At 41.6% G+C, this 26,980-nt stretch overlaps 3 protein-coding genes across 6 annotated transcripts; 1 reads left to right on the top strand and 2 right to left on the bottom strand.

Annotated features, from left to right (window-relative positions):
- Positions 1-1,166: 1,166 nt before the first annotated feature.
- abcd3a (ATP-binding cassette, sub-family D (ALD), member 3a) lies at positions 1,167-12,538 on the bottom strand. Its single transcript, XM_063912259.1, is given in 24 exon segments — positions 1,167-3,031; positions 3,391-3,447; positions 3,678-3,782; positions 4,075-4,194; positions 4,292-4,381; positions 4,539-4,604; positions 4,697-4,774; positions 4,900-4,963; positions 5,042-5,114; positions 5,209-5,300; positions 5,454-5,545; positions 5,757-5,854; positions 6,085-6,154; positions 6,262-6,331; positions 6,417-6,559; positions 6,645-6,701; positions 7,531-7,654; positions 7,990-8,087; positions 8,828-8,897; positions 10,450-10,538; positions 11,171-11,269; positions 11,366-11,402; positions 12,427-12,481; positions 12,484-12,538. Coding segments are annotated over 24 exon segments (1,977 nt in total). The 5' UTR covers positions 12,536-12,538; the 3' UTR covers positions 1,167-2,953.
- Positions 12,539-14,406: 1,868 nt separating this feature from the next.
- On the top strand, positions 14,407-18,920 carry acp5b (acid phosphatase 5b, tartrate resistant). Of its 2 annotated transcripts, none has more exons than XR_010168364.1 (7): positions 14,407-14,563; positions 14,901-15,091; positions 15,236-15,363; positions 15,521-15,712; positions 15,801-15,948; positions 16,137-16,427; positions 17,380-18,920. XR_010168364.1 is itself a non-coding variant. In XM_063912575.1 (7 exons), exons 1-6 carry the CDS (start codon positions 14,431-14,433, stop codon positions 16,374-16,376), a joined length of 1,032 nt encoding a protein of 343 aa, XP_063768645.1. In that variant the 5' UTR covers positions 14,407-14,430; the 3' UTR covers positions 16,377-16,403; positions 17,380-18,920. The 2 variants fall into 2 exon arrangements, 1 of the variants encoding a protein (XP_063768645.1); XM_063912575.1 differs by having other exon boundaries at positions 16,137-16,403.
- f3a (coagulation factor IIIa) lies at positions 16,739-22,071 on the bottom strand. Of its 3 annotated transcripts, none has more exons than XM_063912578.1 (7): positions 21,830-22,071; positions 20,185-20,293; positions 19,083-19,276; positions 18,457-18,638; positions 18,200-18,368; positions 17,314-17,483; positions 16,739-17,251 (listed from the first exon to the last, which is right to left on the bottom strand). In XM_063912578.1, the coding sequence occupies exons 1-6, from the start codon at positions 21,900-21,902 to the stop codon at positions 17,338-17,340; spliced, it is 873 nt and encodes a 290-aa protein (XP_063768648.1). In that variant the 5' UTR covers positions 21,903-22,071; the 3' UTR covers positions 16,739-17,251; positions 17,314-17,337. The 3 variants fall into 3 exon arrangements, with proteins under 3 accessions (XP_063768648.1, XP_063768649.1, XP_063768647.1); XM_063912579.1 differs by having other exon boundaries at positions 16,739-17,269; positions 17,338-17,483; XM_063912577.1 differs by having other exon boundaries at positions 16,739-17,483.
- Between the last annotated feature and the right edge of the window lie 4,909 nt (positions 22,072-26,980).

The raw sequence follows: 26,980 nt of genomic DNA, 5'->3' as shown, positions 1-26,980 counted from the left end.
CTTAGAGAATTTATTTTACAGAACTTTATTACCTTTGTTCCTTCGTCTTATCCAAAAACCTTTTCCCTCTTCTTTCAGACTCGACAACGGACAGTCACCTGAACGAGAGCTGCCCTCTGACCGCCGGAGGACCTAAAGGACAGTCAGCCCCTGCGACGGGCTCTCAGCTAATCTGAGACAGAAACAACATGAGGCATCACCTAAGACTAGTCCTAACAGAGCAAACACGCACACAGCTACACACTGCCGAGGAACTTTAGCTTCGTAGAGTTTCAATAGAGCTTTGGACAGAAGAAAATACTCTATATGTATATTTGTTGAGATGTAGGATCTGCAAAACACAATGCTTTTAGTGTCTTCAGGAAGGGTTTGTAAATCCCGACAGTAAGGATGAATCTGCTGTTATTTCAGGAACTCCGTTAAGGAAATGTTTTCTTGTGAAGAGTATATAATATATATAACTTAAAAGCCTGGAAGGAACACTGACCTGTTTTTGGACTAGAGGTGGCTCTGGATGAAAAGGACGTCACGATTCCTCAAATGCGGTGGCCTTGACACACACTGGACTTCCTGATCTGTGGTACTCAGATATGGGGACCATTAGTGAAAAAGAGGGGTGAGAAGAACCTCAAGGATCACAACGTTACAAGGGGGCTGAGAACCAAAAAGAGCCTCTGTGTGAATATATGTTCGAGCCAGGTGAGGACACTTGTACTGGCTGGATTTCCAAAATAAAAGATTGACTTCATACACTGTCCTGCTGCCTTTAAACCCTCACTTCACTGCAGGATTCTCCAAGATATGAAGCACCTTCTTGGAATCGTTCCCTGCCTGGATTATAAAAATGAATGTGACTGAACAACACAGATTTATAGTTTTGAGAGAAATCGTGCAACTATTTAATCCGCAGCAAATTGAAATTGTTATGATTTCTCTCTGTGTTCTACTACCACACTTTTCATGAATGATAGTCGACCTCTTTCACAAATGTGTCATGATTAATGGAATGACATTAAAAGGACTAATAACTGAGGGTTTGTGCTTTTTCTGTTGGGATATGACAACAAATGTTTCAGCGTCAGAGAAGAAACATTAGAGGAGTTAACATTTGACCTACATTAGGGAGTACTCCCCTCTAACCCAAAGACAGAAATAAAGAAAGAGACTTTTTGTAAATTATTCATTGTCTTATTATTTTAATGCAGAGTGAGATCATGACATTATTATCCATATAAAACCATGGTCAAAGCTGAGGCTCTTTCTTTACATTTTCACACATTCAATATAAAGTTACAGTATACAGAGCACGTGGGTGCTGGGGGACTGCCGGCATATTCATGTATCAGAGACGCCATAACCGCACTTTAGACCCAGTCCCCAGATAACCAAACATTTTGGATCCTACCTCCCAAAAAATATTACATTTGAACTGAATGGAAATGGAGAGGTTAATGATTAGCCTTTAGTAAGAGGACAATGATTAATAATTAAATAAGAATCTGTCTTTTGATCAGTCGCTTCAGCTAACATAAACTAGCTGATTTTCCAACAATTATAATCATACAGCTATGATCTAAAAGACCCTACAGTGGGTAAAAGGCAAACCCCTTGACTAACCGTTTCATCATTGTTGGAATTGAAAACAAACTATGTACTAAGTGCTCTATCTGTATTCGTGTTTTCTAGCCATTTTTAATTATTAGGATTATTTATCATTAGTCTGTCCTTGACTCTGAGGCCCAATCGGATCATGGAGAGGCACTGCGTAATGAATCAGCTCTAATGTGGAGCAAGGGGATATAAATTGGATGGTATACGATAGCTTCCTACTTCCAAGCGCACAAAAGACTGCACTGCTACAATGGTTTCATCAGGAGAAAAATGTCTCATTGCACAGTGAAAATTAACGGATACTGTCGCTAAACGTCGAAACGCTGGGGCGATGGCTGGACCTGATGCAGGACCATCATACTACGACGGTAATCACACACACACACATCATCAGACCACGACAGGAGGAGTGTTGAAGATACTGGTGAGTTCATATTTTCAACACTCTCCTGAAGGCCTGAATTTGTGACCAATAAGTTCCTGGAAAAATTCTTCCAGAGGTTCGATGACGTTATTTCCTTTTGCCACCTAAAAAGATCATTCTGTTCCAGTGAGCACTGTTTGTCCTGAAGCTACAGAGGCAAAGAGGTTGGCTTTTTTTCAAGTCCTTACTCACAAATATTTCACTGTCTTGACATGCCATATGGAGTTCAGATTCAGTCTTGTTCTCTACAGTCTTATGCTCTATGGATTACCCAAGAGGCTTTTATTTCCCGTCATTTGGCCAGAAGGAAAAGGGCCAGGAATGAACAGAGCAACAATGACGGGAGAAAGTGGGTATGCATGACATTATTTAACCTCCATTTATACTTGGATAACTATGTTTTAACCATTAGATAATAGTGTGACACTTCGAGGTAATAGTTTACTTGGGAATAACAGTCCCTTTGTTATTTTGAGGAAGTTATGACCAGCCTCCACTGCTCTTATCTTCTGTCAGCTGAGTTAAACTAACAGTATTCCTACATTACTCCCTTGTTAATGCACATAAAGAACCGAAACGCTGTGCAAACATAAATCGGTGTTACTGTGGGACTTAAAGACCACTGTGGTATGCAGCTTATCCCTACAGGCTGACCTCTGTTACTGATGTCAGATACGACTGCGATGCAGAGATGATTAAAACCGTAGAGTGTAATGTAAATTACATATATATCGCACTGAACATGTCAATGATTAGACGGGACTAAAGTGATGATTTAAATAACAGAACAAACAAAGGAAGCAAAATGATTAAAAACATTAGTCTGTAGTTTCAGCTATTTTCTAAAGTCTCGAGTGCAAAGAATTAGTGGACTGGTTTCATCAGAGCAGTGCATTGTGGGAGGACTGCAGCGAACAGTTACGAGCCAAACTCCACGGTTTCCTCTGTGATGGGCTTGAACTCGTAGTTCCCTCTGCCGTCCATGTGGAGGTAATACTTCGCGGCACACAGGAAACATAAGAGATACCAGTCAGTTACAAGAAGACATATTTCAATTAGAAAACACTGAAGTTTGACATGTTTAGACAGACAGATACAGAAGCCCTGAAACGCACTGTGTGTTTAGGACTAAACAACAGAAATGACATACAAACTTAGAGAAATTAAAAATATAATATAGAAAACATATTTAAACTGCAAAGTATATTAAAAAATGATATCAAAATAGGAACAAATCACAACTTCAGACTGCTGTTTTTACAGTTGGATTTTGATACCAAAAAAACTAAATTAAAAAAACAGTTTTGCCTTAATTAATAACAAATATCATGAGAATAAGGAAACACAGCTCTTACCTCGTGGTGCTTCCACAGAGACTTTCTGTGGGACACTGTGAACAAGGTGATGCCAACCTGTGGAGCAAAGGACACACAACTAGTACAGAGATCCACACCTGCTCACTTATCACTTCTTCAATAGAGAGGTGGAGGAAGCAGAACATCTGTCTATAGGTTAGCATTTTAGCAGCATTTAGCATCAGCCTACAGAAAGACATCATCCTTCACCACTCTTTACTGAGACAGTGTTGGTTCTTAGAGATGTAGAGTATCTGTGTACTGAATGGTGTGTTGTCGGTGCGTACCGTCCTGCAGTGGCTGTAGATGAAGTCCTCCACATCCACACTCACTGCACTGGTGCACTCGTCCAGGATGGCAAACTGGGGCTTGTGGTAGAACAGTCTGGCCATCTGCAAACAGAAATAGACAGTCAGCACTGAAGAGGAAGTGAAAAAACTCCATAGACGAATATATAACTCTCCGTGCTGATAGATCAAATAAGCTGTTGGATTTACTCTCCTTGAACTGCCACAGCTAAAAGAATTTGAATAGTTAACTTTATTAACAGGAGGACCGGACATTAGTACTGTGACGTTTGACCATCAGATTAAAAGATGGTCCACGGTGTTCTTTAAATATTCAGTGTTTATCGTTATTTAAATCAATCCCTGTGTCATGCTTCCTTAGAAAGTGAGTCCTCACAGCCATCCTCTGCTTCTCTCCTCCACTGAGCACGTCCATCCAGTCCTGCACACAGTCCCAGCTGCCCTCCCGGTCCAGGATGTGACCCAGCTGCACGTTGTCCAGGTACTCCTTCAGCACCTACACACACACAGGCAGGAAGATGCGTGTAACTATAAAACACACACAGACAACAGGAGTGAGTGTGTGAAGTGTGTGTCAGCGTGTTGTGTCCCACCTGATCAGAGATGCCTTTCCGGTTCTGGTCGTCAAACGTGTCAGGATAAATGACCTGGTCCCTCAGAGAGCCCAGGGTCATGTAGGGTCTCTGCAGAAACACAACATGTCCAGGAATTGTTCAAATTCACATGCAGTTGTAGTTTTTTTATTTAGTCCGAGATGCTTAACTGGATCCATTAGAGAAACTTCTCCTAAACATGCGATAGTTGGATGTTGTTGGGAGTGGAACTGTGAAGATCTTTTACCTGTGGTACATAGAACAGCTTCCCTCTCTCTGGTTTTGTCAGATTTCCTCCGAACAGAGGCCACAGCTTTTAAGAAAGCACACACACATTGTTTTAAAAGAAACACATGGGGAATTCATGTTGATTACTTTACAGAGCAAATCTTCTCTCTCTCTCACCTCTCCGAGCACCCTGAACAGAGAGCTCTTTCCACAGCCGTTTGGTCCACACACCAGCACATTAGTGCCGGAGCTCACCTTCAGAGGGCAGAGAAACACGTGATGTCTTATTGAATATAACAACGTCGGGCAAAACCATGCAACCAAACTCCATATTTCAAACCAATGTATAAGTCTGGGTGAGATAAGGTGATGAATAATACCTCAAATGAGAGGTCTTTGATCAACACGTCTCCATTAGGTGTCGCTAGTGGGGTGTGGTCGAATCTGCAAGACGAACATGTTGCTTTAAATCTGATACTAGGAAAAGAAGGAGAATATTTTGATATAGAATAAGAGACCTACTTGATGATGTTGTCTCGGTTGATAACTTGTCCACTTCCAGGCACCAGTACAAGCTTTTCGGAAGCGTCTGAATCTAAACAGGATAAAAAACCTCACAAATCAGACACTTTGGCTCCAGTTTCCTGAGATCAGATTCATTTCTGTCACATATTGGGAGTGGTGTGTACCCTTCTCATGCTGGGAGACCATGGTGCGCTCATATCTTCCAGAATTCAGATCCTTCAGGACTTTCATCAGCTCAGTGATTCGGGAAGTGAATCTGTGAGGGACAAATATATACATGAATAAACACTTGAATTCAAAACGGTTAATCACTCATTTGATATCCAGTATGTCGTTCCTTACTGGCATCTATTAATGACCATAACATTTATTTAAACTTATCCACCTGTGTTGTACTGTTCACACTCACCCTGAGAGGCGGGTCATCTCTCGGCCGGCCAGTACGATCCTGCCCAGAGCCTGGGACAGTCTGAGGAGCATCCTCCCACTCTGGTAGTAATCCTACAGAGGTCCAACAGCAGCAGGTTACACCAACTATTACTGTAGTACAGCATTTTCTAATACATGTATGCATTTCTTTTAAGTATGTGTGTGTGTGTGTGTGTGTGTGTGTGTGTGTGTGTGTGTGTGTGTGTGTGTGTGTGTGTGTGTGTGTGTGTGTGTGTGTGTGTGTGTGTGTGTGTGTGTGTGTGTGTGAGGGTGATTTTCTGACCTCCAGCAGCTCAGAGTGTGTGCTGTTCAGGTGTCGGGGGTGTCCCGGTGTGAGGAAAGGCCGGCTCACCACCAGGTAACCCACTACAGTGGCCAGGTCTGCAGAGAGAGAACAGCATGGAGAAACATAAGAGAGGACACACACACGGAAAGATCAGGGTTCTGAGAAGACCTGAGTATTTACCAGACATGTTTCTGCTTATATTTACAGATTCTGTCCATGATTTCAATCAGGCGATAACTGTTAAAGCAAGGTTTTGTACAAATGCCTGTGCAGACTCCCAAACATTCACAGTCACTTAATCTAGACGAGATACATATCTACTTACACTTGGCAATCATGCTGTCCACAAATCCCATGGAGAAGCGGAAGAAGATAAATTTATGCAAGTGGTCCACCTGGAAGACAAATTAAATATGTCACAATTCTGAAGCCGGGGGAAATAATCAGTAAGTGGAGTTGCTCTGAACACAGACTCACACATCCCAAACAAAGTGTCCCTCACCAGTTTCTTGAAAGTGCTGTGAATGGTCTGTTTTTCCCTCATGTTCCCGTTGTAGAAGGCGATCTCCTCACTGCAGAGAGGAAGGAAGTCTCACTGTAGCGCTGAAGCTAACAGTCGTACGGGGATCGGGTTTGAGCAGCTTGTGGTGCGTTTACCTGTTGGTGATGAGGCGAGAGTTGACGAAGCGGTACTCTCCCTCGTACCGCTGCTCGGTGACCGTCATCTTTCCTATTGGCCGCCTCAGTCGGGTCAGGAAGAGACCTGAGATCATCAGGTAGGTCATCATCACTGTTGGGCCCTGGGGGGGGGGGGCAATAGGGGAGATTTGTAATAAAAGTGTAGCACTAAAAACAAGGTTAGCCTGGATGATTTAACACGCTTACCTGAGCACCGATGGCAGTTGTCAGCTTGAAGATGTACAGGCAGATATCCAACAGAGGCTGCAGGACAGAGAGGACAGAAGGTTTAAAAATAATACTGACATTCTCTGAAAACTCATCGGGGATACAACTTGTTTATAGCAGTGTTTAGCTTCCATGCTTTTCACAAGACACTAATATCATCATGCATGAGCTGCTCAAGGACTCAAAATCATTTAGGAGAACCTGCATTCAGTTGAGTGTTTGCAGGGTTGGCCTGGTACATCACCCTCAATGCAGCAGCATGGTGTGGTCAATGACTCCATGTAACCTCTGTAAATATCTAATGTGCAAATACACCCCTAATATCAGAGGGAGCTGAACTCGTCTTTGATGGATAAAAGGTAGATCTAATGTTCTCAACACAAACACATCTGAATGTGCAGGAGTCCGAGAGGTGATGTGAAAAGGAGGTTTACTTTTTACCTGGAGCACCTTCACAGATCATGGCCCTGGGTACAGTATCATAGCTCCCAGACAATAGGCTGGGCTTTATAATATCATATCTGCTTCATGCATGCAAATGCTTTTTACTGTTTCACTCGTATAGAATGGAAATAAAGAAGTGAACGTATAATGTATAAATATGACAGATCTGAAAAGCTGTACACTATTTATAGGTTTAAAAACAATGAACAGTAGCATAAACAAAGTACACTTTACACCAGTATTGGTAATTAGTAGATTTGAGTAAATAATGGTGAAATAACCAGTATGGACAGTTGTAAATACAATGAATGAATATGACTAATGTGCAAAAAGTCACTTGTTATCTTGTGGTGTATGGGGGGGGGGTCATAAATATGAGTAACGTGAATGGTAGACTTTGATCGTTAGCACAGTGTGGTACCTTGCTGAGGTTTGAGTAAAGGTCCACCACACTGTTGCAGAACCTCTCCACATCCTGTGTCAGCAGCTGGTCGGCGTTGGCTATCCGGTTGTCCAGGTTCCCCATTTTGTAGTAGGTGAAGCCCCTGAAGAGGCAGGACACGGGGTCAAAAGTCAGAGAAACACACATAACAGTGACATAACAGCGACGTAACCTCCAGATGTGTGTCAGAGGTTAAACCGGTCAAAAGCATCAAGGTCAAGGTAAATGACTTCTTCTTCTTCCCCCAGCTGAAGAACAAGTAATTATACTGCAATTATCTGCTAAATTGCATTTGACTGATAACACTTCAGCCCAGGGACAAACTGACTGAAAGGAGGGTTGAATGAGTTGTTTATCTACTACATGGAACCAGAGAATATTCTTTGACATACGACGTAAAAGATCTGAAAGCAGCGTTGGTGTTTCTTCAGTACTTACTGCAAGTACTGGTCGTATAAGTGCTTTGTGAGCCTCTCGCGGAACCTCAGCTTCAGCTCGAATAGACCCAACTTCAGGAAGTTGTTCACCAAGGCTATCTGAAATGAGCCAGTCGCACAAAACACACATGTATCCATCTCTCAGTGTGAGCCGTCAGCTAAAGGACAGCTTGTATATTGTTCATGCAGATATGCTTTTTTATATATTTAATTAAAGCAGAGGATAGGGGATGAAAGAAACATGCAATATTTAGTGTTACTTTAGAGGAGCAAACTCACAATTTAAAGAATTCGGCTGGAGATAATCTATATCTTTCTAACTATCAACAAAACCGTGTATACGACTAAAGTATGAGAGGTCTTATCCCAGCAAATCCTTACTTTTTGAGAAGTTACTGTCATTTAAGAGATCAAAAGTAATGGAATTATACTTCTCAGTGTTAACATAGAAGTTCAAAAGTATTACGAGACCATATCAAGTCTTATTTTTGTCCTTCATTATGTTTGTTGATAGTTCAAAATATATAGAATACAGCCTTTTCATTTAACATTGAGGGGAATGGTATATTTGCTTAAGTTCAAATCTAATTAATGATCATGCAACATGACAGGGGGGGTTTTAGTGCGTGAAATGATTGAATGAGATATTCCTCCATCACCAGGAAGTTAGTAACTAACTACACAGGAAGACAGAAATGTCAGGGTTTGTCATGTCAGGTCTCCTCTGTAAAAAATTAAACTGCCAAAAATGTGCAAGAGCATGAGCCGACACGGCAGAATAATAGAGATAGAAATTAACATCGCACTCAGGAGTGTGACAAGTAAAAATAAAAACTTACAGCTGGCATGAATTTGATAAAGCTGAACAAGAAGGTCTTGAAATCTTTTGGCGAGCGGCCGATAATAGCACTGCAAACCACAACATGCACAGAGATGAGCAAACAGGAAGGTCAGAGGGACACACACTGGGGCCCGATACACTTCATTTGCCTTTCTGAACCAATGCTGCTCTGCTGGACTGCTAACAAACAAAAAAAGACCAGACAGTAACAGTGGAGCCCTGACACTGGAGGACTCAGGAATACCATTCAGTTTATGTTCAGGCTATTTCTGTGCATATTGACTTGTGGGACAATAATGCGCCAGCTCAAGGGCCGTACAATAATGTGAGCCTTAGCAAATCCTCTTCAAAGAATACTATAATAAATAGAAGATTCATTTAGAGTTAAGAAAGTCAGAATTATACAACTTTTTAAAAGAATTGATATAAAGTCAGATTAAGGGTCTGATTCATTTAAGACTGCTGATGAACGTTGTATTCTGCCAGGAAGGCATTTGTAGAGGACAGAAAGGTTTCTCCCATCACAAAAACATCATTCAATATTTTATTTTATTATTTCTAAGTAAAACTTTATTCCTCAAATCGGTTTGTTTTGTTAAAGTATCCTACACAAAGTGAATGGAACTCCATGAGAAAAATCAAGCTACTGTTTGCTAAATGTATTATTTTTAATAATGCACAGGTGGTGGGGGGGGGGGGGGTGGGGGGGCTGTTATGGCTTGAATGGAAATGTAGTCCTCAGACAGTGAGTGATGGGGAAATCACAACACGACACTCTCACAACGTCAACACCACTTCTATAAAACACATTCTGTGGGAGAGTTACCCCGGGTATGACTGTTATGTAGGAATAAAAGTGCTTCTTGAACAGAGCGCTGTCTCTGCTTATAATACCGCTGTGGAGAAGCAAAACAGAGTTATCAGCTCCTGCAACAGAGGGGGAAAGTATTGACGTATTTTTGTAGGCTGACCAGGAAGTTAGCATCGTAAGGGCTGCCTCAACAGAAGGCTAATGGGATTTTTCCCTTAGATTTTGGAATGGCTCTGTGGCAAACACGCATTCATGATACTTTACATGTTTTGGTCAGCAGAGCAGTTTCCACATATGAACACCACTTTGTTTTTTTAAGTGTAAATGCAACCAGCAGAAGTTAAAAGCTAACAATAGGCTACAAACAAGCTACAGCCTGGTCACATGACTTTACGCCATCCCCGCCAAGCTACAGAAGGCTAATGTGGGGTATTTACTGACGTCTCCTCTGTCATATAAGAACACATGATAATATCTTAAGCTTGTGTAAACCACAGACCTTATTTCAGGCTTCTAACCAAAAAAAAACATCGACTTTGAGACGAGGGAACATGAAATGGTTATATGCTAACAAAGGGTAGAGTTTGAGGACTCATTCCTGCACCACTGGATAGAAAAAGCAATGAATATATATATGGCTTTTCAAACACTTTAAACTGGGCCTTAACTGCTTATAGTCCTCCTGTCCCTCAGCTGTGGATTTATTTAACATTCACATGGCTGCTAGACGGTGACAACATGATACCCCAATAAACTTTTATGGTAGTGAATTGTAAAATCACTGTTCAAACTTGTAATAACAGTCAGACCTTTCGATCATGGTGCCGTTCTGGATCATCCATACGTCACAGTAGGTCCTGGCCACCAACATGGCGGCGATTAAGGCGAGGTAGCCAGTCTTTGGGGGAAAACAGCAAACACAGATAATAGATGGTGAAGCTTTAAAACCCTGCGCATCATAAAAGCCTTAATCGTGCTGCACTTCACTCGGCTCATATCTGCTGAACTGATCGGATAACACACTGAACCAGAGGAAACAAGTGGCTGTGGCCTTGGCTTATGGAGCTGATATACATGTGTGCCAAAGGTGCACTAAGTCAGAATGACTTTTGGATTGATGTTCAACTCTTGGTTATCAAAATCTTAAAACTATCTAACTACTATACGTATTTTCTGATGTGGGAGGAATAAAGGATTTCTAATTTACCCTAGCATTGTATAAAGTGTTTTCGAATATAACTTCTAGGTAGGCTTTAAGGTGACGCTTCTGGCATTATAACAAAAAAAATCTCATCTGAAATCACCTGCACTATTTGGGTATTCATCCGACATCCCAGAAGTAAAATCCCTGCAGAAAACTGTGTGCCATGAACAAACTCTGACACGCCTGATCAAGATTTAGGATGCTTTTGCTCAAAACAAACCAGCAAACCTAAAAATACTTTTTAGCGTTTCATTTGTGGAGATGCTTTAAACATCTCGAACAACATGGTAACGATTATGAAGCTAATCAGCAGGTCGATGCCTTACCTCCATGGAGAAGAATTGGGGTACCATGATCCGCAGAATCTGGAAAATCCTCCCAAAGAAAACCTTGTCCACCGCTGCACGGTCTTTTTTGGCATCTTTCTGAATGAAGAGATGCGACAAACGGTGGGCTGTGATACAACTACAGCTTACAAACTTTATAAACCCCAGACACATGTCAAAATAAAACAGTCATACCTCATTGTTCAGTACTAGCTCCGAGCCTCCTTTTATACTGCAAAGAGAAAAATAATGAATCAGACAGATATTTGTGTGAGCATGTTGAATGGGCACAAACAAACATATATAAACAAAGCTAATTTCAAATGTATGTGTGCTGAGAGGTGATGATCCATATCTAGTAGGCACAATGTTAATATGTTTGGTACTAGGGAATACGCTTCTGCCCTTTGGAAGATTTCAGACGAAAAAGCAGTGAAGATTTTAAATGTGTACATTATAATTATTTTAATTAGGAAGATGATCAAATAAGAGTATGCATTTAAACTAAGTTCTATGTACTTTTTTTAATAGTTGCCAGTGCTTCTGTCTGTTTCCAATGCCATGTATGCTTGCATTGTAGCAGGAAGTACACAAAGTATACACAACAGGCTTCAGGGACCGTTGTGTCATTGAACGCCTCTTTTCCCTCTTGAATACCCCATGTTAAACTTATATTTTCTTTATTTTTTTTAAAGTTGTTTTTAATATAAGTTATGCCGGAACCACAAGTTGCATATCACAATTCTAAAGTGCTATTTGTATACAGTATAACAAACTTTTCCTTGTAAGATACACTTAAAATACTATTTTTTTAACAGAACTTTGGCGTGGCGATTCTTTTCAAGCGACAGAATCCCTACTGAGAGCAACGTGAGGACAAAGAATAACAAAGAAAACATTCATATCTCAACACAGAAACTTGATCATTCAGAAATTACAAAGTAAGGTAAAGTTACACACTTCGGCAGTTCATGGGTGTGCATACGGGGATCTTGTAAAGTGAGTTTTTGCAGAACAATGACTCGGTTGTGCTGGTTTTGGAGCTGGTCGGATCAGTGAGCAAGGCGGCCAAAGTGCGCAGGATAGAGCCGCCTGCTCATTAAAAAACATGGAAGTCAATTCAAGAGGTTTCCCACGGCAGGTCACCTGTCAGAATGGAGGGGCTAGCAGCTGCTAATTAGCACTCTGACAGCCGTCACAAACTCACCTGAAAACCTCCATTTCTGTGTTTAACTGTATTTACTGCTCCGACTTACCCGCTCCGTTTCTGCGTCCGTCTTCTGCGCTTCAGCAGGTATAAAACCAGCAAATACCGCCTGCTATGGAGGAGTTCTTCGCTGTCACATATTTACTGAAAGTCGCCATGTTTCTGACACTACGACCGGTTTGGTTTGCTCGGGTTTGCTACAGTTCATCTTCCTCTTCTTCTCTCAGGTTGAAAGGCGCAGTGCAAACAGCTGTAAGGTGCATACCGCCACCCAGTGTACAGGAGTGGGTAACACAACACGACACTAAGGGGCTTTATTAAAACCTTATTTCTATCTAAACTATCCTATTTTAATGCCACCTCTGGACTACTGTAATGGTGTCTTTACAGGTCTCACTTAGACATCCATTAGAAAGCTGCAGCTGATTCAGAACACTGCTGTTCGAGTCCTCTCTAAACACTGAGAGAGGGGATCACATCAGTCCAGTTCTGCAGTCCTTACACTGGCTTCCTGCCTTTCAGAGAATTGATTTCAAAGTTCTGCTGCTGGTTTATAAAGCATTGAATAGTTTAGGCCCAAAATACATTTGTGATCTCCTGCTACATTATGAACCATCCAGAACTCTCAGGTCTTCTGGGACGGATCAGCTTTCTGTCTCCAGAGTCAGAACTAAAGAAGGAGAGGCAGTGTTCAGTTATTATGCTCCAAATATCTGGAACAAACTCCAGAACCCTGCAGGTCAGCTGCTACTCTGACTACTTTTAAATCCAGGCTGAAAACATGTCTTTTCTCGCTGCTTTTAATTGAACTGTTCTTATCTAACATTGCACTGTGACTTTTATTCTGCACCGTAACTTTATGCATGTATTTTATACCTGTTGTGTTTATTTTATTATCTTTGCTTTTAAAGGATTTTTATAATGTGTTTATGCTGCACTATTCCTAAATCCTCTTCATGTCTTTCATTTTTGTAAAGCACTTTGAATTGCCTTGTGTTGAAAGGTGCTATATAAATAAACTTGCCTTGCCTCTCCATTCCTTTCTTCGTAAAACACAATACTAAGTAGTACAAGCATAGTTGTTGTCATTTTGTAAGGCCCCTTTTTTACCCTATACAACAAACTTGTTCCCCTTTCAGCACCTCCTGTGATGTTCCCAACCGAAATGCACGTCCACAACGCCTCGGTGGAGTCTTAGCAAACATAGGTGACTGAGTTCATCCAACTCAATAGATGACTTTTAATGACACACGTTGTCACATGACACAAATGCATGAGGATATCCAAGGAAAAGCACTGATGTTATTCTGAATAAAGCCAAGGTTCCAGTGTTTAAAGGTCTCGTTGTTTAGATTACTGATGAGATACAGGACTAACACATTGTTCATTTTGGTATTTGCATGAGATTTGTTGATATTAAATGAATTTATTCTTGACTTCATAACATAAAGTACACAGGTACAAATACATCCTCACACTGCTACGATAGCTGTGACATTGTATGTTCATTACACTCACAATATAGAAGTGTAGGACAGAATAAACACTATTGACTTTGCTGTCTTCAAACGTTACTGGCTTTTTGTGTTGGCTTTGTTCCATCAGAGTTGCACAGTTATTGGCACTCCAGTCACCTCTAACGTTTGCTCAGCTTGTTTCTTTGATAACTCAAAATCCAGAGGTTTGAACCAGGAGCCAACTCATCCGCAGAGGTCTCCAAAAAAGTGAGTACATTTTAGTAAAACCATTCAAATCATTACTGTAATTGTTGTGATGTATTCTGCAATCATGAGCATACAATCAATATACAGGTGTACAAACTAAAAGGCAGTTTCACAGAGAGAACAGTGGTGATCATATGGAGACACCAGACTTGCCCGTACAGGTCTTGTCATCGTTAAGGACATTGTCCCAGCTGTCAGTGTGATGTATTGCGCAATGGAACCTGCGTGACTGTTACAGAAAAGTGCATTCAATGAGCAACTCGTTCAGTGTGTTAATCACCAGCCAATACATTGTTTTTTTTCTCGCCTGGCTCGGCGCAGGAAGTCACATGTCACCATGGCACTGTGGTTTCACTTTTAAACAGAGCAGAAAAAAAACAGAAGAAATGGACCGACTGGCGTGTGTGCTGCTGGCGCTCTGTGTACCACACTGCTGGACTCGAATCCAAACTCCGGATCCTGGTAAGGAGCCAGGGTTAAGCCTGAGCCGAGCTTGGGCTTGTGGAAATACCAATGAAATAATGTCAATATGTTATTCTCAGTTTGTAATTAAGGACAGGATAGGACAAGAAAAGCACAAATCATTTAAGTTTCTAAAGTGCAATGTCATGAATTTGGTAGACCTGATTTGCCAGATTCTGTTTCCCTACATTATATTTTATTTGACTCAATCAGGAAGCTTTCAATGACAGTGTTTCAGGAAGTATGACTCAAATCTTTAAGGTTAATCACTTGTGTTGAAACCTCTAACTGAACGTGTGATGAGGAAGTGACAGAGGTGTGTTGTGATTCCACACAGCGACTCTGCGTTTCGTGGTGCTCGCTGACTGGGGGGGTATTCCTTTGCCTCCGTACTACACCCCCCATGAGGAGGCTGTCGCTGGGGAGCTGGACAGGCTGGCCCGCAATGAAGGGGTGGACTTTGTGCTCAGCCTCGGAGATCACTTCTACTTTGACGGTGTGAAGAATGTGGACGACCCTCGCTTTAAGGTCAGATCACTGAGCAAACACTGTGGGTTGAGACATATTTGTGATAAGGAAGTATTGAAGCCCTATAGGGGCAGATAAGAACAAATATTCATTCCTTTCAGCTCTAGTTCCTCAGGTGTGGTGCTTCTGGTTTCTTATCCACAGTACACATATGAAGGGGTTTTCTCCCAGGCCTCTCTGCTGGATATCCCATGGTACCTCACTGCAGGAAACCACGACCACAGGGGCAACATCTCCGCTCAGATCGCTTACTCCAACACATCCCAGCGCTGGTAAATATCTAACCTCATTTTACCAAATGTGAGAAAGTGATTGATGATAATTCAGCCACAAAATTGTAAAATCATCAATACATTTGGCGCCCAATACCCTGCTGACTATATATTTTTTCATTACATCATTTGATATATAACTTGTTTGTATCTGTAGGAATTACCCAAGTCTCTATTATGATCTCCGGTTCACTGTCCCCCACACCAACGTGTCAGTGGGCGTCCTGATGATTGACACCGTGGTGTTGTGTGGAAACACGTACGACCAGACGCAGCCGTCAAGACCCGAGGACTCCACAGCATCAGAGCAGCAGTGGGACTGGATCACAGCTAAACTGGCCAGCAGCAAGTGAGACACTGCTTATAATAGTAATAACATCTCACACATTATTCATTTACATATTCCTCATCTGTTTTTCTCTACTCCCTTCTCTCAGGTCAGACTATGTCGTGGTGGCCGGTCATTATCCCGTGTGGTCCATCGGCCATCATGGACCAACTTCCTGTCTGGTGAAAAGACTGAGGCCCCTCCTGAAGAAGTACAACGTCACTGTGTACCTGAGCGGCCACGACCACAACATCCAGGTACACAAACAATACTGTGTGTGTGTGTGTGTGTGTGTGTGTGTGTGTGTGTGTGTGTGTGTGTGTGTGTGTGTGTGTGTGTGTGTGTGTGTGTGTGTGTGTGTGTGTGTGTGTGTGTGTGTGTGTGTTCAGTGAAGGAAATCTGTGTCCGTCCACAATTCACATTTAACTCTGTCCTCTTCCCACAGTTCATCAGAGAGGATGATGGGAGTTCCTACGCGGTGAGTGGCAGTGGGATGGTTAGTGACACCGCAACCACACACAAGGGCAGCGTCCCCTCGTCGTGGCAGCTGTACTCCAGCCCTGTGAACCACACGGTGGGGGGGCTGGCTTACTTCCAGGTCACCGAGCATCACATGACGGTCAGCTTCATGCAGACAGACGGGAAGTGTGTTTACCAGGTGGAGCTGCAGAAACGCTCGCTCTGAGGGACTGGATCAATCGTGTGTTCTGAAGTAATACTCAGAAAGAGAATCATGGTATTTGTCGTGCGTTACTTTTTATGTATAGTGTGTGTACATATTGTTTGTTTTCCTGATATATAAAAGGATCACGTTATATGAAGAAACATTTCTTGTCAAAACAAAAGACTTTTTATGTCGGTGTAGCTACGGTGAAACATTTAATGTTATAACATGTCGACATTGCACATCCTTACTCTGTGTTTTTTAGTTTGTTCTCTTCATACAAAACTGGAAATCTATATGTTCACTAGCTCGTTTTCTGCCTCCCTGTAACCTGTACATCAGTGGACTCATTTGAGACAGTTTCAGAAAAGAAAAGGACTACATTTCTGCAAAATCTTTATTAGATTATCAACATTTCACCACAATATAAAATAATCCTCAACAATCTGAAGTATAAAACTACAAATAATCACATCATTTACACATATGTTAATTACAGTTCAAATAAATTAAGCATCCGATACAAAAATAATACAATCTAGATTGATTTCCCATAAAGTCTCCCAAAGGTTTCAAGTTATAAAATACACTTAAAAATGAAATAAATAAAATCCGTTGGTAGTATTTATCTACAGTCAGCAGTACCAAAGTAAAAAACTAGGAATGAAATATTACAATTTCAGCAGGATAGTTTACAGTAGGCGTTGAAATAGTGTTCCCTAAAGTCTCTTTTTCTGCAGCATGGAGTGAAAAAGGAATAAAATATGTCCAACATATTCAGAGGCAGTTTCATAGAAACTAAAGGATAGATTCCAGTGTTTGACATGAAATCTGGGTTAGATCTGCCCTCCCCACAAGTGCAGTTTAGTTGTACCGCATGTTCTCACAGTGTGTGTATGTGTGTGTGTGTGTGTGTGTGTGTGTGTGTGTGTGTGTGTGTGTGTGTGTGTGTGTGTGTGTGTGTGTGTGTGTGTGTGTGTGTCTATACACGGTTGAGTGGCACTTCTTCTTTTTCCTTCTGCAGAGCCTTCTTCCTACGATTCCAGCAGACCACAGTGATGGCGATGATGAAGCCTATCAGCAGCAGGATGAGGAAGATGGCCGCAGCGATCACACCGATCGAATACACTGTGGGGACAAAACAAGACGTTACTTTAAAGACTTAACCATAACCCTTTAAAAGATAGAAGATAATGAAATATACACTAGGACAAAGTCTACATCCCTGATAGGATGCAATATTCTTTGTCCCCAGTGTTGCGCTAAAGGAAAGGTCATAAAGTGAAAGGCTGGTTTTTCTAAATTTCAAGATATCTCAATCCATCTTAGAAATACGCCTACAAATACATATTTTCATTATCGCTGAATGTGGGAGTTGTTAGCAACAAGCGAACAAAATAAGACTCCCTCCTTCAGATGGCTTTAGAAAAAATGTGTGCAAGGTTGAGTTTTTGTCCCGAGGGTGGAGCATGTATAGACCTTTCTGGGAAATTTATTTTCCTTTTCACACGCACACGCACACACACACACACGCACACACACAGGGAGGGAGTGTTGCTGTGTTGCATTTCTTATTATCCAAACAGAAACATGAGTCACAGCGTCGTCCCAACGTCTCATCATCACATTTGTGTGTATAAGTCTGTGGAGCTTAATGCTTGCATTGTTAACCACAAAGAAGGCATTTTCAGGAATATGCCACCTACAAATATATAAATGCTTATCGCTTCCACAAGAGTGTGCTGTTGCATTTCACAAAAATGTTGCATTGGGACGTAAGCAGAGGGAGGACATGAATGAGACATTGTTCTCGTTTGCAGCTTCTAAGAGAATCAGGACCTCACCTTCGAAGATGGATTGGGAGTCGTCATTGGAGCACTGCGTCTGGCTCATCTCCCCCAGCTGTTTGTCTGTGTCTCTGCTGGGGATGTAGGCCTGCACGTTGAAGCAGTAACTCTCCCCTCTATCCAGATCTGTCAGCTCTATAACATTGCTCTTAGAGATTGACACTTTCTGCAGAAACACAGAGGAAATCCTTTAGTTTGCATCGTCTTACCAATGAGTGTTTCAGGTGCACACTGTAATGTCTGCCGTCACTCACCTTGCCGGTGCTCTTATTTCTCCGGTAGGTGACTTTATACTGCAGCTGGTCAGAGAAGATGTCCCTGATGGTCTGCTGATGTCCATCTTTGAAGATGGCGGTGAGTGGGTCAGACACATACAGCGTGGTCTTCTTTTTGTCTTCGCTCACTTGCAGCTTGAAGTCAGGTCTGCCTATTTCAGCTGTGGAGGAGGAACATGGGGATCAGTTTGTATATCTATGAGTGGACAAAACAGCGAATGTTGCTAGAAATGCTTCAGTAAACAGGGAAGCTGCGTGCACACACAACTACAGGAAAGCTGGATTTATTATTTGTGAATTTGAACAATATTTAGTTGGCGGCTTCAAATAGGCCCACAGGGTTTACTGTCTACTTCTGTCTACTGCACTGTAAATTATGCAAAACAACAACAAACAATAGATGTAAGCAGTGGGAATAATCTAATAAAACATGTTTAAACTGAGTTGCAGACACTTCCTTCTCTGGCTGTGTGTCAGCTGTTTGCTGACCTGTATGAGCATGTGCCTGAACAATGTGTTTGATAGAACTGTGCTGCACAGAGGGAGATGTTATTGACAACACAGAAAAACAGAAAAAAACAAGAGATTGCAGCGGCAGAACCTACTGTCTTTGTAGGGGCAGAAGCGAGGTGAGGCGGTGTTCGGGAACTCTGTGAGGTCAGTGGTCTCCCCCAGCAGCGGGGTGGAGAGGACGTCCGCCATGTAGCAGGCATTCAGGTCAACGAGGGAGGCGGACAGGTCGCAAACTGTCGCTGTGGACCGGATACAGTGAGGGTTATTCTGCTGGTTCCTTCCAATCCTGCAACAGATTGACAAGTCACATGACATGAGCGACGGATGCAAACTGTCTTAGAAATCAGAAGAGCAATAAAATGAGTTTCTGTAAGATATAACAAGAACTACTGTATTACTGAATTAACCTAGAACACGAATGATTAATCACAGCAGGATACACCTTCTAGAAATACGTATATATGGGGACTGATGATTTAGTTGTTGCCAATATTATTTTGGTGTGTTAATACACATGGAAATCTGGGCATGGGTGTAAGGGTTTTTCTTTTGTATGTTCTAATATCACACCTCAGCTCCCACGTCTGTTTTAAACTGTGAGGCCAAAATGCACACACTCTGACCCTTAAAGACAAAATGTTTCCATTGAAACTGATTAAAAGCACCATTTCTGATCCCATTGCAAGTCCCACACCTTTCCATTAGAAAGATCCATTTAGTCATGTTTGTTCCATGTGGCAAACACATGCTATTTTCCGGGAATGGATTGTTAAAATGATCATTTTTGGAAACCATCAGGACATTTCTTGTAACACTTTTTACGTTTTCTGATGCAGATATTTCTCTCTCTGACGACTCAACAGCCACTGTTTTAAAGTGAGCCACAAAGGAAGCATTGTAAGGTTTTTGCCTAATTCATTTTTCTCTTATTGAATTTTTAATGTCTGTTTGCTCTCTCTACTTTCTTTGGCCTAAAATCGACATTCCAATATAATCTCTTACTGGATCAATAACAGGTTCTTATCCTGCTCTGGTGCCATTACGCTCTCTTTCAAGGTTACTAAGCGGGCACGTCACAGAGAGTGCACTTAAGCTGATTTACTGACAACCCTAATGTGTCTTTAGAGGAATACAATGAGCCGGAAATTAAATGTAATGTTCTCAAAGAGGCTTGGATGTAGGTGCAGAACTTACGCAGAGAAGTCCACGGTGTAGGAGTAATCTGAGGGTTTGGGCTCCCAGGTCAAAAAGGTTTTGAAGTTGGTGGATTTCCAAGTGACATTCTGTGCTCGGGGATAGGAGGCTGCCAATTAAAGAAGGCGCGTTAAACACTGCATGACATTAAGTTGAAAAGCAGCACATCAAAAGTATTTTATCTTCACTGATGTATACAACACCAAATACCTTTCTATAAATCAACAAATGGATGGACACCGACATCATCACAACCTTTAGTATAACCACCAACCTACTGTAGTTATCAACACTTCTGTAAATCATGATCATTAGCAGTAACAATGTTCATTTAAAAACTTAGCCGCATGTACAAAGGACTCATTGATTTTCTCTAGGAGAGCCTGGCATGACAAATATGTCATGTCACACCTCAATTAGCTCCTCAGCTCGCAAAAAAACTTTGAACATCCTATGAACCTTTCGATCTTCCTTCCAAATCGTCCCTCAAAGGTCACTTTAACCAGCAGGGGTCAAGCCCGTTATAGACCCAATTTCCTCCTGATCTGTTTCTAGATTTTGTTCCCATGAGATCAAACCGCACATGCCAACAAACAATGACAAAAATAGATCCCTTGCTAAAATGCATCCGATAAACACGTGGAGTAAAACGACTGGTGCTTCCTGAGGAAAGGCTGTGGGAACTCTGGCGTTTTGATGTCAACATACACTTGGACATGTGGTCTAAACATTAAGGGTCACATACCGAAAGAGAAACAACACCATGGTCTGAGAAGCAGAAATTAGTTCTATTCAGCAGGTTTGAAAGGGGGGAAAACCACCGCTCCTATTAATGTAAATAATAGGTCCCTATATATTTGTATGGACTGCTGACTATCAGTGGAACATGTGTCCAAACGCAGTCTTTAGTCGTGTTCAAACTCCACATTAGTGCAGCAACCAAAGAACCCCCAGAAGAAAGGACGTTTGATCAAACCTAATAACCAAGTTGTTCCTGCACAGAGGGTTTAAAGGCTGCCCGGGGCTTCAGAAAAGCTGAATGGATCCCAGATTTAGTGGCTGGGACAGTCCCATCGTTAGATACAAACCCAAATGTTGAGGCAAAACCAATACTGTGCAAAAAATGTTGATACTGTTTGGGTAACAGACTGAGCGTGGATATTAAAGTGTTAGAGGTAATCTTCAATTTAAATGGTAACCATACTCAATATTTGTATTAGGTGACTGTCTAAACTACTGCTGTCAATTGTAGCACATATTGTTAAATGTACACCTAATTCAATATCAGGACAGACCTGTTGGTTTTCTAATAAATGGTACCCTCTGGTAACTGCACATGAGGTAGTGTGAATAGCTGCTCTACAAAACCACTTCAAACTCAAAAAAGTGAAAAGAAACACATATGAATAGGCTTATCTGACAAAGAAAAACTATACCTGTATAATAGGTGATTTTAAAAAAGCGTGTGACTGTTTCTACTGAATGAAATGTATAAAACCACACGAGTTCCCTTGTTCTCATACACTCCCCTTACATTACAGCACACACTTTGATATTGATGCTGGGAATAATCCGAGACAACATAATTATTCACTTTTGTTGCAAAAAGCACAATGGGAATAGTGTGCGAGTAGCTGGGACCCACCTGATGCAGAGTGTGTGAGGAGAGAAATCACAAAGAGAGCTGCTGCTGCTGCTGGGAGCCTGATCGACACCATGTCGGTAAATGTAGTCCAGGTACAGGGTGTGTCCGTGCGATCCTGATCACGGTGTGTGTGATGTGTAAATCCTCTCGTTTCTTACTCTGCTCTGACAACGACCCTCTGGTTATACTACTGTAAGAGCGAGACACGTGTCCATATAAGGAGCGTCCGGCGCTGACGTCACCAGACGGGGACACAGAGGGTGCTGTCGGGTTGAGCTCATTCAGCGGTTGCAGAGGTTTTCTCCTGAATTACAACAATTTCCAGCCAAAACTCAACCTCGAGGCAGAGCAATGCGTGCCTTTCAATGCACAGTAACAGACCAGGCATTTTCTGGTATGGACTAATGCTTTCTATCTGGCAAAATGAGTAAAATTAGGAGATTAAGATAGTGATAATCTGCAAATTAAACGCTTTCCTTTAGTTCAAATAATCTTACTTATGTAAACAAACCAAATACATCCTGGTTTTAACTAATAAGAATGATGGAAATCCATTTACATTTTATATTTAATTATTAATTAGAAATGTTAATTATTAGTATTACTATTAAACATTATTATTACTATCATCATTTATTTTTTCTCTGAATTTTACTTTGCCTCGATTAAAAAGTTAAAAGATACTTCTTTAAATATTGCCATGGAAAGACCTTTTTTTGTTCAAATGTCTTTATCATAGAAACGCAGTTCAGAGGGCTTCACCAAAACAAAATAAAACATCAACATTTTGCAGATTTTTGAAAAGGTACACATAAAAATATATACGAGTCGTAAATCTCTTGAATACTCTTAATAATTACCCACCATACATGAGCTTCGGGGTCCTCAATGGTAGCCCAGTTTTTATTACCCTATCAGTTATCCAGAACCCTTTTTATGCAAACTAACACTGCTTCGACCCAAGATGCATCTTAAATCTAAAATAAATGCTCACTTTTTTGTTATAGAGCTTAACCCCCCCCCCTGTTAGTGCTGCTATTATTTGCAGCTCACTGTTTGTTTCTTTTCTTGATTTATGTCTCTGCTAGTGCTGACAACTGGGAGAGTTTCATGCCTGTTCTTGTGTTGAAAATGAGCAATTCAAACATCAATGGGACGTTTGCTGCAATAACTTCCACCCAGCATAAATCACGTTGCATGTCTGGAACATATACTTATGATAAAGGTGCATAGTTGTCGTAGGTCACGATCCTCAGGGTTTTAAACTTTCTCTCTCTGCAGTCCCGTCCACGCCCATGTCTGAGCAGCTTTTTTCTCCAAGTTTCTTCTGCACACAAAGCCTGAGATCAAAGTGTATGTGCTGTAAAGGCGAGGCACAGGTTTATGAGTCAAGAGCAAACAGATAAACCCGACTCAGGTGGAGAACTGGCACCTCTCCAGCTGCCAGTCGGGACGTCAACCGGCGACCCTTTGGACTCAATTCCAAGCCCTTACAGACTAAGCCACTGCTGCCCCTAGCTTTTATAATTCCCTCTTCATCTTCACCTATCAACACAAAGGGAGTGCTTGAATTTTGATATAAACCACATCCAGTTGCTTAGACAAATAAAAGTCAGTTTTTCCCCCTTTTTTCCAGGATGATGTGCTCACTATAAATTAGAGACTTTACGTTGTCCACGTCAGCTATCTTTGAAGCAGGCAGTACACTTTATTGACACATTTCTCCCATTCTTCAGTAGTAAAGTACTCAGTGGTGTAGTCATGGTTCAAAGCACGGATGACATGCTTTGCAGTGGTATGCTGACAACATCACTATATATACACTCTTGGCCCCCCAGAAGCCTTATTGGTTCCGACTCCGTGATCACATCATTATGGATCTAACAGACGCTGCTGCTCAGTGAGTGAGTCAGGAGCTCCTCAGACCTCTTCAGTGGGTTTATTTATAGACGCTGTTGTTTAGAGGCATGCTAAATATCCAGACACACAGAAATATAAATATGTTGTGGAGTGTTTATAGGAACTGTTTCAACCACTTGATATTACAAGAAGTCCTGAAGAGTTGATTTTCACATGACCATTAAAGAAATTAAAACCAGCGGAGGTCGAGAAGTTAAGAAAAACATCATGCTTTGTAAAACAGCCAGGAATCATTTATATCCAGTGATTTGTACAAGCAGAACAGTGACTATCTTTGTTGTTGTAATTCATTGCTGGCTGGGAATACTGTCCTGCAGTGGCATTGTGTCAGACCATGTCCCGCTTCATCCCCCCCCCCCCCTCCCTCCCTCCCTCCATCCATCCATCCATCCTTCTTTGGAAAAAAGGGGCCCACTTGTAGCACGGTCCACTATGGCTTTAATACCCCTTTGACGGGAAGGACTGAATGCAAATGCCATTCTTTTCACTTCATAAAAGCACAGTGCGAGCTTCCAGCACGTACACACACACGCAACACACATGACTTATCTTCCATTCAGAGTCTCGGGTTCACTTTGAAACTTTTAAAAGCCCTGCATGGAAAATTTAAGTAGAGTAGAGTAGGGCAAATACAACTCCTGTTTTTTGTTTGAATAGCTTTTCCTCTGCGCCATATAATTATCTAGCGAATGGAGCAACGTGGTCAAAGCTGATTGACTGGTCATGTGTAATGGATGACAAGATTACCACTAGTGGAAATAAAGCTCCACGTTTCCTGGACACTGTTGACTGCAGGCTTTATTCCTCATAACAACACCTGGGTCTTCATATCGTGTGGTGTCTCCTAGCACTAAAGTCCTAACACAGTTATCAACAACGACAGCAGTTACTACTCTGCGGCCCTTTGCATTATAGACACACACAAAGGCATGACATCATCGGGCTCCCCGTCTATTATTTCAGATGATGCTACAGTCAGGGCTGGATTTCTGCCTTAATTACTTTCCCAGGCCTTTCGCTGGAAGGAGCAGCCGGCGTTCGAACACTTTACTCTACTGTATTAATCAACACATCAATGGGTAATGAAGTGGGCACTGGATCACACAACACAAAGGCTTCTGTGTTCGTCATGGTTAGATCCCAAATGTGAGATTAGGTCTCTTTTAACTCCATGAAAAGCAATGGCTCAGCTGCAGTCTATTGTATTGTGCCAAAACCATCTCTGCGTCTGCATTCAAACCCTTGTGTTTGAACGTTGTTTCTGGCTGTAGTTTGATCAAGTTAAACACATAAATCAATATTCCCTGCTCACCTCTCCTGAAGCTCTCTGTGTGTTACAGCTGCTGTAGGACGAGCTGCTCGTTATCAGCAGCTGGAGCTCGTTAAGGGCTGGTTAGCGTTCATTGGGATCAGGTGTGTGAGAAGTCAGGAGGCTCGAAAATGTAAAAGTTGAAGTGAATATTTTGGAAATCAGAAGAACAAGAAGACATCCCCCAGGGTTTCTGCTTTGCATTTCTCTCTTCCCCAAAACTTGGCCATAGTTTTCAAATTATGAATACTTCAATTTGACTTCTCTTTTTAGAATAAGCGTCACAGCTACAATCCGTCACACATGAGCTGTGTGTTTTCCCCTCATTCTTCACCCCCTATGTAATGGACACGCAGTGGTTTACACATTAGTGAGCAGAAAATGCATCATCATCATCATATACAGTTGTGCAGTGTGAATGAGTGTGAGTGTGTATAAGTTAAAGGATGTTTGAAACTAAAGGGGACTTGTAATGAAACACTTCAATATTATTTGTTTGGTCCCATTTCCCACACTGTGTGTGTGAACAGCAATGAAGTCCTATTTACACGGCAAGTAAACCCTACCTTCAGCAAATATGTGAGACATGGAAATAAAATGACTCATATGATCCCATCTCCCCATCATCACAGCTTTCGTCTTTAGAAACGGTTTTCATTTAGAAATAGGTTTTCTATCCATTTCATTGTCCAAGAAAATCACTTCCATTCACTTAAGGTATTTACTTACTTTTTGAGAGTCTTCATGAATGCATTTTTGAGTTCCTGAGTTTAAACAAATGCTGAAGTACACACGTTTGAAGAAACATTTAGGATATCACTGTAAAAATAATGTGTTGCATTGTTTCCCTCCATCCTTTCAACAGTAAGTCAACAATAATCAAGGTTCAGTCTTCCATTGTCCCAAAATATTATTACTCACTGATAAAATGTCAAATAACTGAAACCACATTGTGTTGCTCCAAGTCTCACACACAGCTGTGAAGAGTTGTAGTTTTCTGTTGTGGGAGCGTGCCATCTTCTTGTGTTTATTAGAAGGACCAAGGAAAGGGTAACCTTCCAATATGATTTCGAGGGAAATGTTTGGAAGACAAAGGCCTGTGAGACTGGGTGTCACCAAGGCTTCCTGTTTTGCTCATTTGTTGTGGTATATTTACTAAAGCCTGACAGTTTGGGTAGCGTGCTGCGCTCATTTTGACTTTTAAATTGAAGCAACGTGGGAAGAGTTTGATACTTGTAGCAAGTACCAACATGTATAAGATGTGTAATCAGATATGTCCTTAAGGTGTCGTGCGTAAGGAAACAAACAGTAGCTAACATGGAAGATTTCCTTTACTGGCATCCAACAAGGGAAAGTGCTTATTCAAAATGAGAGCTTTCTAGTGAACCCACATTGCGTTTCTCTGGTATGTCTGATCTTCAACAGTCCTAGGAATTAATAGATTTTCAATACAACTCAAAAGACATCTCATTTACACTTAGTTTGGTATTTTTCTGGCAATCCATGCAGTGATCGTACAGGAATGTCCTTTAGAAAACAACCCATCCACATATTACTGGTGACCAAATGGAGGTTCCTTTGTAAAACAGTTCCTGTTGCTTTAACATGCAGCTTTAAATGGTTACACATTGTGCAGCGTCCTGACTGAGCCTGCTAATCAGCCACTGAGATGACCGATAAGAAGTAAATACTGGGTTTGCATTCCCGTGATGAAGCTCGGACACAAGCCTCTCCTGCAGTTAGCCAGCACAAGTTTCTGTTGTATGGGTAACTCAGAAATCCATACACGGCTGTATCAAGGACATAAAAAGTCTCTGTTGCTGCTGTAGTCTGTCATTATTCTATGGTTTGAGGTCAGTTTTAAATGTGCTTGGCTCAAGAGGCTGTGATTGGTACAGCCCAATGATCAGGGCGTGGTTTCC

The sequence above is a fragment of the Eleginops maclovinus genome, chromosome 21, assembly GCF_036324505.1.
Source record: "Eleginops maclovinus isolate JMC-PN-2008 ecotype Puerto Natales chromosome 21, JC_Emac_rtc_rv5, whole genome shotgun sequence".
Lineage (NCBI taxonomy): Eukaryota > Metazoa > Chordata > Actinopteri > Perciformes > Eleginopidae > Eleginops > Eleginops maclovinus.
This window is presented reverse-complemented; position numbering and strand designations above follow the sequence as displayed.